The 14,366-nt window shown below is 38.8% G+C and overlaps 1 protein-coding gene across 1 annotated transcript in view; it reads right to left on the bottom strand.

The window, feature by feature from the left end:
• Positions 1-14,366, bottom strand: part of TNFSF11 (TNF superfamily member 11) — a 73,122-nt gene that overhangs the window by 45,886 nt on the left and 12,870 nt on the right. Inside the window, exon 2 of the mRNA XM_029602944.1 lies at positions 11,962-12,123. Coding sequence (XP_029458804.1) covers positions 11,962-12,123 — 162 coding nt within the window. The remainder of the gene's footprint in view (positions 1-11,961; positions 12,124-14,366) is intronic.

The raw sequence follows: 14,366 nt of genomic DNA on the forward strand, positions 1-14,366 counted from the left end.
GTGATCCACTGGATAAGTTGGAATTGGATTTTCAGAAGGTGTTAGACAAAGTTCCCCATGAGAGACTCCTGAGGAAAAAAAAATTCATGGGATAGGAGGCAATGTTCTGCTGTGGATTGAAAACTGATTAAAAGATAGGAAACAGTGTAGGAATAAATGATCAGTTTTCTCAGTCGAGAAAGGTAAACAGTGGAGTGCCTCAGGGATCTGTACTGGGACCAGTGTTTTTTTGATATATTTATAAATGATCTGGAAAAGGAAATGATGAATAAAGTGATTAGATTTGCAGATGACAAAATTATTCCGAGTAGTGAAATAACAAGCAGATTGTAAGAAACTGCAGGAATACTTTTGTGAGACAGGGAGGCTGGGCATCCAGACGGCAAATGAAATTTAATATGGACAAGTGCAAAGCGATGCACATAGGGAAAATGTAACCTACACTGAAGTTATGCGATGTTAGGTTCCATATTAGAAGTTATAATTCAGGAAAAGAATCTGGGCATTATTGTGGAAAATACTTTGAAATCCTTGAGTCAGTGTGTGGCGGTGGTCAAAAAAAAGCACACAGAATGATGGGAATTATTCGAAAAGGAAAGGAGCATAAAATCTTTGGGTTGCTCCATGGTGAGACTGCACCTAGAGTACTGTGTGCAATCCTGGTCGCTGCATCTCAAAAAAGACATAGTTGAATTGGAAAAGGCGCAGAGAAGGGTGACCAAAATGATAAAGGGGACAGAAATGATCCTCTGTGAGGAAAGGCTGCCCTTTGCCTTATCAAGTGACAGGGGCTATGCAATGGCATTGGTAGCTCCTGTCACAAGATAGGGCAAAGGACAGCTGGCACCATTTTGAATCATGACAGTCACCAGGTTGAGAGTGGGAGGTCACTCCCGGGCCCCTGTTAGACCACAGGGGCAATATTGTTGAGTCCAGGGGGAGTTGGGAGGATGGGCAAAGAGAGTCAGCTGGTTGGGATCTCAATATTTTAAGAAACGGAAAGGGTTGGGAAGATTCTGGGGGGTTTTTTGGTTTGTTTTTAATATTGCTTTTTTGGCTCCCCAAAAAAAGATATGAAAATTATGAAGTTTCGTGTTTTTCTTTTTTTTTTAATGAAACAAAAGAGGAAATATCATTGGTATTTCTTATTTCGTTTCAAATGAATGCCAACCCCTAATATATAATCATTAGTGGAAAACAGATAAATGTGAATTGTTTATTTACTCTTTCAAATAATACCAAAACAAATCAGAGAAAATTCTTTCACTCAATGCACAATTAAGCTCTGCAGTTCATTGCCAGAGGATGTAGTAAAGGCAGCTAGCAGAACTGGGTTTAAAAAAGGTTTGGGCAAGTTCTTGCCCAAATAGATTTGGGCAACGCCACTACTTATCCCTGGGCATTAGCAGCATGGAATCTACTTGTAACCTGGATTGGCCACTGCCGGAAACCTGAGACTGGGCTTGATGGACCCTCTGTCAGACCCATTATGACAATTCTTATATTCTTGTTATGATGTTCAAAAATATTTCATGGAGTTTCAAAATAGCTCATTATGTCACATGGATCACTTACAAATAGAACTGTCAAGAATAAAAGTTTTGTAGCAATTTAAAAAAATGTATTTCAAAACACTAGTATTCTACCTATAGCAGTCTAACTGTACTGGCAGATAACAAAAATTCGTAGACATTGCATAACACACAGATGATTATATTATAATACTACAATGTCAATAGTATGTTCATTATTTAGCCTATGATAACAGCATTATCATGCCAAAATAAGTAGTGCACATATTTTAAAATTGCCAGAAACTGATAGCAAACATAGCCTTCTAAATAGAGGCTTTTATGTCAAAGGGTGGACTGCAGCAAAATAGCCACTGCGTTATTCAGCTAACAGGGCTGCTCAACACCCTCTGACATAGAGACCCTGCACATTAAGCTCTGCAGCCCCCCTCGTCGCCAGCCCAGCCTGGAGAAACAAGAACTCCTGAAGTTCCAGCTATACAACATGCTGCCAACCCACCATCAAGCCTGCTTGACTAATCTGTTAATGCGCTCGGTCATGGGCTGTCGAGAAATGACTTCATTTAGCAACAATAAAAGTAGCAATTAGAACTTGTGGTGTGGTTTCTGACTCAGAGTTAATTTAGTTCACGTCTTGCTGTATATTCAACAGCAGCAATGAAAATACCAGCATGGATGACTTATGTTAAGGGCTTTGAACTCTCTGCCTTATAATGCCAATATGTAAACATCAATAGTGTTTCACCACATGTTCTTGTGCTGCATATGAGTTAACAGTTTGGCCACTCTATACTGATTCTAAGAAATATCGATATTTCTAGGTCCTATATATTAAATAAAGAAATGATGTTCTTCCAACCAGAAAGCATGGGACAGCAAAATAAATTGGGATTGGAGGCAAGGTGCTCAAAATTGAGAAATATCACAGTCGACCGATGAGATACAGCATGCTCTCTGGAGGAGTTCAGCAATCTTGCAAAGGTCAGTGATCAAACTTTAATGTCATTGCTTGACTAGAAGTCTGCTCCGTTAGTTCAAAGAAGTGACAGCTTTTATTGGTGCATTATAAGAATTAACCAAAGAGGTTGTGCATGAGCTTCAGACCACATCAGTCCATTGCAAATACAAGTAGATCATCTTTGGATAATTTTAATAGTGGACCAATATTTAAAAATCCAGTCTTCTCCAGAATTCATAGGACTACTAAAATACTGTACCAGTAATGCTAAAAATGTGAGCATGTTCTTATTTGCTGGGACGGTAACTTTTAAACAAGCAAGCGGATGCACGTATTTGCTGGCTCATGCCCAGCAATGCAGCTATTTTATAACATACGGGTGTTTATGTTTGTATAATATAAAACAGCCTGAATGCGTGTACACGTGAGTGCAATTTTAAGTGGGCTCTGCCTGTGCATGCAAATGCCACTTCTACTGCGTAAGCAGGGGGGATTTTAATAGACACGTGCACTAACACAATTGCCCATTTTCCCAGTTCGGTCCTAGTTCACCCAGGCAAGGGATAGGACTTCCAAACCCCTCTATTTTAATAGCCCTCCTTCCCCCCCTGTTAGCCCTGACCCTTAAAACCCCGCTGATCTGTGAAAGGTTTGTTTGTTTTATGACTTACATGCCATCCACAGCAGACGTATAGTTACGCAGAATGGGACCCAGTTGCACGTTTGCTCGCATAAATATTTATGCGCTGCTTTCATTGAGAAATCCAGGTACGCCCATGCTCCACCCCTTTATTAGAAAAAGATTTTTGTGCACGCAGAGGGAGATGACGCTTGTATCTGGGCGGCTTTTAAAAATCTGCTCGGCGCACACTGGCCCAACATATTCACATATCTACCGGTTTTGACACACGCCGGGCTTTTAAAATTCACCTTCAAGTGAGCATGTATCAGAAAATATAACATTGGCTCTCTAAAATACCTCTTCACGCACTCAGAGTTTGTTGGATTTTTGGGATTATTTTAACGGTGCACAAATTGGTGCTGTGCACCCATTCCCCCTAAAGTTGGTCTGCTTTTCAGAATATACCCAATGAATATCTTATGCCATCATACTCTCTTCTTTCTCAGCTGCCCTTTCTTCCTCGCTTTGTATATCCCATCCCCACTACTCCCTTTCTCTCCTGCTCCCTCCCCGCTTCCCTGTTTTTTGTAATTTCCTCCTTTCTTGAGTTTATTGTGAACCGACGTGATGTGCTTCACGAACGCCGGTATATTAAAAGCCAATAAATAAATAAATAGAGTAAATAAAACAATTCCATTCTTTAAGGCAAACGTATGCTAAGTTCAAAACACAAACTGTAAAGGAAAACAGCCCAAGGTAAACATGGAGTAAAGAGAAAAATCCATGAAAAAGAGTATTTTTAAAACTAGAAAAGAAAATACTGTGGTAAATGAAGAAATAGGAATTGTGCAACAAGCACTGTAAAAATTGCAGTTAAGGAAATTACAAGATTTTGAATGGAACCTGACAAAAAAGTCAGATGGAACACAATCTTTTTACATACACATAAGTAAAGAATGTGCAAGTCAAAGACTAGCTCACTTACAGATGAGGAAAATGTGACAAGGTACAACATTAGTAAAAGATGGAGTCTGCAAAAAAAAATATATTCCTTGACTTACTGTCAATCCAGGAAATCAAATATATTTCTTCCAGTTATGTCCCACTTTACATAACCAGAGCAAGGAACGAGAGATGACAATTAGCTAATCAAAATAAACCTCAGACTTTCCACATATATTCTCTAGAAGACAACATTATCTCTGCCCGATCCCTTGGACTTGAATTCAAAGACAATGCAAAAGTCAAAAGTGGAATGAAAAAATGCTGCAGTATTTGCAAAATTATCACAATTATAACTATTCTACCAGAGCAAATTATCAAACGACCACTTTTCTACAGCACTGCCTGCCGTGGTTTAGCGAGGCAGACTAGATTCAAGGTCAGCCAGCACACCCCTTGCTTGCTAGGAAGTGTCCCAGCTTATTGTAAAACCTCCTGTGCAATGTCCAAATTGCTGGAGAGGGACTGGTGAATAGTTCCCAGGCTGCCAGAATCTAAGTTGCCACAGTTTCTCTGGTACTGGGATGTTACCTATCTCACCTGTTTCTGGGGCCAACTTCCTGGAATGAAACAAAATGATACGGGGAGAATTCTTAACACCCTAATCCTTGCAGGGATTTTACTACTGAAGAACAGGCCTGCCAGTGAATATTTTGGGGCATCTGGAGGTCGGATAGCAGGCTGCACACATAAAACAAGTATGTCTAAAGAGGCAGTTTGTAGCAGGGCACCCAGCTGTTATAATAAGGCCAGCATGCATCCTGCAACAAGCTTTACTTGTGATGGGCCATTCAATGGTGTATTTTTCTGAAAGGACATATTAGCTCCCATGAGTCAATTTTCAAAGAGTTTAGGCTCCTAATTTTTGGAGTTAGGCTACTAAATTGGCCCTTTTGAAAATTTACTAGGAATGAGTCCCTAAATTTAGGGACCTAGTTTCATTAGGTGCCTAGATTTAGAAGACTAAAAAATGAGTGTTTGGGGGGGGGGGGGCTACAGGGCAGAGTTAGGACATGGAAACAAAGTTAGGAGCTTAGCACTGATTTTCAGAACTAGGAACCTAATTTAGGCATCTAACTCTAGGCAAATAAATAGCAGGCCTAAATTTAGGATCTTAACTTTTAGGACCCTAAATTTATGTGAATTTTCAGCTGAAAACTTTATAGGCCTAAATTTAGTAGCTCAGCTTTTTTTTAATATCTGTTCCAGTATCTTTTAGCCATAAACTGACAATCTGTGTGTTTTGGGATATTTTTTGGGACATATGAGGGTTCTCATCTACTTTATCTTTGAAATGCTCAGCATAGTTGAGCCAGTTCCACTCCCATAACCCCTATATATATATATGTCTCAAATTTTATATCATAACTTACTGTGAAACAAAGGGAAAAACCCATATTACCACTATAATGATATCAAATAGAGGTGTACATTTGTTTGCAACGTATTGGCAATCTGCAACATATAGGGCCATATTCGTTGCGTCGCGAAATGTATCGCGATTCCCACGAATACAACAAATCTTCACTGAATTATTCGGCCATCTAAAGGAGCGAATTTAAACAAAACCCCCACCCTCCTGACCTCCCCAAGACTTGCCAAAACTCCCTGGTGGCCCAGCGGAGTTCCGGGAGCCATCTACTGCACTCACGCCGTCGGCTGCCAGTATTCAAAATGGCGCCGATAGCCTTTGCCCTTACTATGTCACAGGGGCTACCGGTGCCATTGGTCGGACCCTGTCGTGGTCCGATGAATTATCAGAGTCAAGTAACAAGTCATCAGAAGTAGATTCTGATGATTCATGGTACCTCATTTTCTTTCCCTTCTTTTACTTTGGTATTACAAGCAACTCCATGGTCCAATGCTCGAGCTTCAGAGAAAGGTAATAGAGACTCACCACATGATGAAGGTTCATGCTAATTCATGGCTCTGCCTGCAAGTCTGGGAGAACACTGTGGGTAGAGATAGCAGGCTGAGGTCTACTGGCACCATATACCATACATGAAGGGGGTTGGTATTGCCCTGTGGAGTACTGCCACTGGTGCACACAGACTGAGGTCATCACAGGGCATCTGATGTTGACCATCCCGAATGGGGTCTATTGAAAATGACCGGAGGCTGTGGTGGCAAAGGAACATAAGGATAGAGTATCCTTGAAAAGCTTTGTTGCTGGATGAGAGGCATGTACACATATATTTGTGACAAGGTAGGGAAGAGAATGTGCTTTTAAACTCTGCTTCCATTCAGCCTTGTCAGGCTGCCAACTCCAGCCCACTGGTCCATAAAATTGCGGAGGAGTTGCCAGTGATCTGACCTGCATCCCAGCTCATAGATTCCGCACCAGGATGTGCCAATGGTGGTAGGAGTTGTGACTACTGCTTGTCTGACTGGGGACTCGAGAAGCTAGACTGTTTGAATTTTTAATTCCACATCAGATATTACACGTGATGAAAGATTAAAAACTAGTCCAGAAGATTGCTGAGTTATTGCCGAGGATCGGTTAGATGTTGTTGTTGTTGTTGTCGAGTGTTGCGAGTAATTCGTGAACTCTGTTGCGGTGCAAATAAACCTCAGGAACGAGGATACCGGGAGTTTTTTAAAGTCTGAGCTGGCTCTAAAAAAGGTTGTGACATATGAGGTTGCAATGCAGTAACAGATGTAAAGATGTTGTGCTGACATTACTGAACGAACTTCCCAATTGGTTGTTGACATTGTTTCGTGGAATTACAAATTCTTGAGAAAGGACTTTCATTTATACCTACTATTTTGTTTGATCAGGTTGATGTCTAGATACATTTGTATAGATTCTTTTGTCTGCTTAAATTGAAATGGTTTTTTTCTGATTCTTCACCATCATATGATGAATCAGTAATGTTCAAAAATCAAGATGGGTACCACCAGGTCCTTTTGATCTGGCTTTGCTAACATTTGAGAAATTGGTACATGTGGAAATTGAAAAATTGGGATCAGGCCCTCGGTACATAATCTAATATTACCAGAGTTAAAAGATCCGCTATAAGGGCCTTAGCAAATGATCGCAGCATTGTTATAAAACCTGCTGATAAAGGAGGTGGGTTGTCATTTTGGACAGATCCATGTACGTTAAAGAGATAACACGCCAATTACAAGATTCTGTTTTTTATCATCCTCTTCCTTCTGATCCCACCCCAGCCTTACAAAAGACTATTAAGGAACTGGTGGTGAATGCGGTTGATTGTAAATATATTACCACTCGGGAAGCATGTTTTTGACTGTTGAGCATCCAGTCACTCCGACATTTTACATTCTGCCCAAAATTCATAAGTCTCTCCATAACCCTCCAGGCATTCCCATTGTTTCTGGGATGGGCTCTCTTCTTGAACCCCTTTCTAAATTTGTGGAGTATTTTCTTCGGCCATTCGTTCCATTAAGTTGCTCATTCATTCGTGATTCGGCACATTTGATTATGGTTCTACAGGGTTTAACTATTCCGAATGTTCCCTTCTATTTTGTAATGCTTGATATAGTTTCCTTATATTCAAATATTCCCCAGGAGGAAGCATTATTACTTATTGAAGATATCCTTAATTCTCGTACCACTCCAGTTTGTGTTCCTACAGATTTTTTAATTTCTCTAACTAGATTGGCTTTAACAAAAAACTTTTTTCTTTTTGATTCGGTCTTTTTTCAACAGGTTAAGGGAATCGCGATGGGTGCCACAATGGCTCCTAGTTTGGTGTGTTGATATGTTTCCGACTTTGAAGAAAAATGTGTTTATCCTTCCAGTTGGTCTTCCCATGTTTTTTTATGGTTACGGTACATTGACAACATTCTTTTGATTTGGATTGGAATGATGTTCGATGTTTTCTATTTTTTGACTGGCTGAATAATTGTAATGGTCATTTATAGTTTAACTTTAATATTCACTGTTTTCAAATTTCTTTTCTTGACATTTCTATTTCTTTTGAGCATGATAAATTCATCACGTTCATTTTCCGAAAGGCGACAGATCATAACACTCTTTTGTCTTTTGATAGTCACCACCCCTACACTTTGAAAAACATTCCATTTGGACAATTCTTTAGACTTTGGCAGCTTTGTTTGTCAAAGACAGAATTTGTTAATCAAGCTATGCAGATGCTTGTCTGGTTTAAAGAGAGGGGGTACCCTCATAGCGTTTTAAAAAAAAAGCCTTCAAAAGTGTGTTATATGCTAACCAGGACTTACTTTTTCTACCACAACCATGTTCCTCCGATTGTGTTATCAATTGTATATTGCCTTTTTCAGTCCACAGTAAAGCATTTACCACTATCATCCCTCATTACTGGTTTTTACTTTCCATGCATCAGCTGTTTAATTGCCCTCTTTGATTTACATTTTATTGTGGTAAGAACCTTCAGGACCTCCTAGTCCATTCTGAATTGTGTCCTTCCATTTCCTCACCCCTATCTTCAGGTGGTCACAGTCCTTGTGGGAATTGTTCAGTCTGCTCACTTTCTCTTTCCCTTTCATCTTTCATTCACCCCATTTCCAAAAAAGTATTTAATTTACAGTTTAGCTCCAACTGTCTATCATCAGGTGTTATCTATGTTATTATGTGCCCTTGCCAGAAATTATATGTAGGAAAAACAACACACATGATCAAACCAGAATCATTGAACATAGGTCTCGTATCAACAATGAACATGAAAATGCTCCTTTAGTTACACATTGGGTGCTCCAGTCGCATAGTGTCTCCAATTTAAGGTTCTTTGTTATGGACGTGTTATCTCCTCTACATCGTGGGGGGAATTTTTCGGAAATGCTCATTTGTAAAGAGCAGAAATAGATCTTTAATCTTAACAGTCTTTCTCCACATGGTCTAAACAACGAGATTGAATGGTACTTTTTTACTTAGTTTTAGTCTGATTTAGTTCCCTTTCGCATCCTGCTTGTCTTGTTTCTCTGATCTGTTTTGATTGGTTGGTGGTTTTCATGCCAAAACCACAGCATTTAAAGAATTACTGTTCCCCTAGTATCTGTGCACTCTAGGTCATCTTGTGTAGAAATTGACACAGGTATATTTATGCTTCTTTAGTTATATAGGTTTCCCATCAGTATTTTGTTCCACACCGTTATTTATTTCTGTTTGTATTTTTAGATATGATATTTCCATGTTTGTCCCTCCTGATGCAGCCTTGCGGCAAAACACGGGATCCGTGTCGGGGGACCTGCTTTAACATAATGATGTGTATTTCAGAACAGTGGAGTTGCCATACCAAGTAAATATTTATAAAGTAATTAAGACATTCGTGTGGACCTTTAATTTATTCTGCACTATTCCTATCTGTTTGCTTGTTTAAATAAGTGACGTCTTTCATCGAGAAAGAATAGGAAGATACAGCTATTCTTCTGGTTATCAAGGAGGAAGTATGCATTCACATCCATTGCCAAAGGGGAGGAGTAAAGATTCATTTTTTTGAGACTTTCCAATATGGTCCCAGTGCCTACTGGAAATGACTGGAGAGAATTGGAGTATCGAAAACTACTGGACAGGTGTGAGATATTTGGGACATAATATTCAACTTAATAACTAGTACTATATTCTATCCATTCCAAGAATGGGCAAACAATTGGAAATTTTAGCAAAAGGTTTAAACTTTCTTCAGTTAAATCAATTGGAAAGGAAAATAAGTTACATTAAGGAATTGGTTATTATAAATTTAGAAGATATTTATTAGAAGAGTAATGTCACAAATTTATCTTATCTTTCAATAATGTACATCAATTTAATATCAAACAGCTGTAAAAAAAACCAACAATTTTCATTCATGTGGGGCGGATTTTAAAAAGCATTTACATGCGTAAATCTGGGTTTTACGCATGTAAATGCACTTTACTCGAGTAAGTGGGCTTTTGAAAATTGCTACAATATATGCCATTGAATCGTCCATAGGATTTATTCGCATAAGTGCACTTTACGTGAGTAAATGGCTTTTGAAAATTGCTACAATAGTAGTTACATTTATGCGCGTAACTCCTTTGAAAATTACCCCCTTGATGAACTATCAATAAAAATTGGAAACCCTTCAGCTTCCAACATGTTTATTACTGTTATAGACTTGAGATTGTCAGTGCTGTATGTCAAGGAACCTAAGGGGTTGTGTATTTGTGACACATGCAAAAGGGCCTTGAAGCTAAACCTTCCCCCCACAGGGAGCTCTGGCCCACTCAGAAGTATCAGCTAGTCTGGAGAACAGTTGCACATAGGGTATCTAATCCTTGATTGTGTGCTTTTGGGTCCAGCATCCGGTTTTTATCCCATGCAGGGGTTACATATGTTTTTCAGCTTTTCCCCGCTAACAGATAGCATACCCAGCAGCCAATTCCTTTAATAATTAATAGCTAATCAACACACTTTGTTTGCAGTTGCTAATTCCTGCCAAAGAAAAGGAGGTGGAAGAAGGGGGAAACCCCTGCTGAACATTTACAGTTTCTTATTTTAACTGCTCATGTTAAGGAGGCCATGAAAAAACTGAGCTTGGTTTCGTGGCAGGAAATGTTATGGTGGGAGACCTTGTTATAAAGAAGAGGAAGTCTATGCATTTGAGTTAAGTATATGCCTACAATAGTACATTTAAGAAGCATCATTTAAGATTTCAGAAAAGAAAGAAAGCTCCAGTGATTAAAGAGTGGGATAAGGTGTCAGAAATACATGAGTTCAAATTTTAATTGGCAAATGAACAATGAAAGGTGGACCAAATGATTAAATGGAATATTTGGCATTAGACAGTTCAAAGCAACGATGAAAGAAAATGTATAAAAGAGTATGTTGCTACTTAGAGGCTGGTTTGTTCACCAACCTTAAAAAAAAAAAATTAAGTATGTTAAGTGCATGAATCTCTGTGGGTAGTCTTTTATGTGCACTGAAATAGTTGCAAAAGCACCAAGTTTAGCTCCTGATTCCACCACACACGCTGTGAGCAACACTGGATAAATCACTTTCTTTATGTGCTTCAACTCACCACAATTGTAATTAGGTAAAATTAATTTAATGTGCGCACACATGGGCAGTTGTCCCCCAACTCTGGCCTTTGAGACACAACAGGTACATTTTCAGGCTAAACAAATATACACAAATTAACATGATTCACATACCAAATGTAATTAAACATATTGCATGACTATTTAGTATACATTTTGTGATAAATAAGACTTTGGTTGATCACAAGGACCAGGGTTGGGGACGAATGCATTTAGGGGTCCTGCTTAGATATAAGGAACCATGTTAAGTTCAAATATATTCAGTCCATGCACAGATTAAAGTGTGATGAAAATGCATGTTAATATTTATATTACATTTCAATTTAGCATTCAACTGAACTGACATGTCATAATTGAGTTCTGATATGTTATCATTCACAATGATATTTTTGCAAGTATCTGGCTTCATAATTTTAGTTTTGCAATCTCAACACATCTTGTGTAAATATAATAAAACAATACGTTCTAGAAGCAAAGTATAAGTGGATAAAAATGATATTTAAATATCTTTATTGCCATACTGGCCAAGGAACCAAACCACAAACCTAACGCCTTCTCGAATAGTGTTAAAAATGTTTTCCATTTGTATTAAAAATGCTGAGGAATGCAAAATTAGTTGGGATGCAGACGTGGTTAGCCACAATTGAAGCCATCACAAACAAATGCCATGAAATTAGACTGAAATTTCTTTGGAGTACTGTTATGTACAAGCATTGGTGCCACTTACAATGGAAGTAACTGTCTCGCAAAAATCTAAGCCACATCACCGCTTCATTAAAGGTGTCCTCCAAACAAGCAGCAAAGAATCTTCAGTTTATATAGCCTTCACCTTCAACGGTAATTACCTTTTCTATCGTTGCTTGAAAAGCCTGTTTTAGTTCACTGCATGAAATGAACTTTGCGTCGTCAACTTCTGGCACTGTGTCCCTTAAATGCGAGTTGTGATGAAGTTTTAAAAATGATCTCAAGCAGTGTATCTCCTCTTCCAACATTCTGCCAGGGCCTATCTACAAAACAAAAAAAGGCTTGATAAATAAAGTTCACATTAAGCACTGAAGATATTTTCCAGACTGCTAAAAAAAAACCTGGCGATTTCTATGGGCAGTTCCTTATAAAGCCATGGAACTTCCACTGGATGTCCACTGAATCTGCAGCCTTTTACCACTCCGCACTGTACACAAAGACTCATCATCCAGTAATGGAAAATGTTACCTTCAGTGTGTGAAAACAGCAAAATTGCCTTTTTCTCATCAAGATAAAATATAAGCTTTACAAATAAAATTTAAAAAAAAAACTGTTAACATTCAAGCTATATATGCAATATACTGTACTATAAAGCATCTTGTTAGCAAGAGTGGGAAAGAAAGTCTAGTAATGTTAGAGCAGACCTGAAGCCTAAACTGTGAGATTCTAATACTCTGCTCTACCCACTTCGCTGGTGAACTCAGACAAACCGCCATGCCCTCTATGCTGCACAATTCAGAGGTGTGCAAAAAAACTGTTTATGCACAGGAGAATGCATTAATCGGGCAAAACCAAACAACTCTTTAGCTATACTGAGAATCTTTTCTGCCCTGGATAGGGCATTTCCAGATGGATGGTTATTTAAGCAATGTGGGACTTTGGAGACTAGGGCTATGTCACCGTCACAAACCATAGTCAAGCTAAATTCTGCAAAATCCATCGCTGAACATACATTAGTTTAGTTTAGTTTAGTTAGTTATTTTATATACCGTTGTGATCTTCACTAGGAACAACAGTTTACAAAAGTAACATTCATATTTTAGGGTCAATACATACTTCGGTATGACACATACTTTGGAATAACATATTTTGGTTTGACATATACATTGGTATAACACAGGGGTCAGGTGGATCTACAGGGATGTTCTTATATATCTTAACTGAAGATATGGGACGTAGGCCTAATAGAATGGTGATTCGTAGGGGGGTTGTCATGAGATACTTTGTTCTCTCATTACTTAATATTGTCTTTGTTCTTGATATTGTTGACTCTGCATTCTAATAGATTTAAACATTACTGTTTAGATGCAGAAAGATGGGAGTTCCCCCAGTTTCAATGCACATCTGCTGGGTATGGTACATACATAGCCACCTCCAATTCTATTAGTAGTATGAAAATTTGAGGGGCATTTTTCATTGTCTTCTCATTGTAAATTCTCCAAGATTTCTCCTGTTACTTCCTAAAAGCATTCTTGTTTCTGAATTTCTAGCCTGGATTACAAAGAGTCTCAGTCTTGGTTTATGTACCACTAGTGCACTCCATAATTTACCCTGCAAAGGCAGAAAACTGCAAATATGGTACAGACTCGGCTATTCTTTGCTTCAATGCACGTGAGGCAATCTGCCAGCTGAAAACAGGCAATGCAGGTGTCTTCTATAGCTTTGCAAATATAGCCCAGCATGCAAGCTGGTCAGCCTGCTTTAGTGTAGTATATATGAAGTACTGAGACCATCGGGTATGATGCTGTACTTGAAAATTTCATCCAACGATGTGAAGTCTAACTTGAAATTTTTTCCCCATTTTCTCTGCAGAACTGGTTCCCTCATGACAACATACAGGATTCCAGAAAGCGAACACACACAGCACAGGACCAGGCAATTCCCTGTGCAATGCAAACACTGTGTGTGCCACTGTGCAGCTGGAAACAGTTCAGTCTCATTGTTCAGCAGCTGCCTCCAAGTTAACAGCTCTTATTATTAAAGCAAAGATTAATTAGTGATCTTCATTTTACACAACATTACATGGTGGTGAGTTGCCTGGAAGATCAATGGAAATGGATTCTATAGAGAACAGGAGACTGTTCTGCAAAACAAACTGCTATTTGCCAACACTGAAATGTTTACTGCACACACCGCCTGCCTCCAGGGTAATGGTGGCGTAAAGTAAACCACACACTGCACATAATATTTAATAGTGCTAATACAAACAAGCATCAGGAAACTGAATTGTGAAAGGGAATCGCTAGCATTTTCTGCACATTAATTTAAACCTTTCAACTTTATACAATTTTAATACACCAGACCAGATTAATTTAACCATTGCTGGAATCCCAGCCAATTTAGCTCAGAAATGTGACAAGTTGCAAGCAGTACACAAGGCTGCCTGCAAAGCTCACATGAACAAGCTACAAGTCACCTAGCCCCAGCTGCAACTGTGCCAAGACTTGAAAACTGAGACCATCATCCTTCTTCTGATAAATACCATTAATCTTCTACTCTTATCAAA

This window comes from Rhinatrema bivittatum, chromosome 5 (genome assembly GCF_901001135.1).
Source record: "Rhinatrema bivittatum chromosome 5, aRhiBiv1.1, whole genome shotgun sequence".
NCBI classification, from domain to species: domain Eukaryota; kingdom Metazoa; phylum Chordata; class Amphibia; order Gymnophiona; family Rhinatrematidae; genus Rhinatrema; species Rhinatrema bivittatum.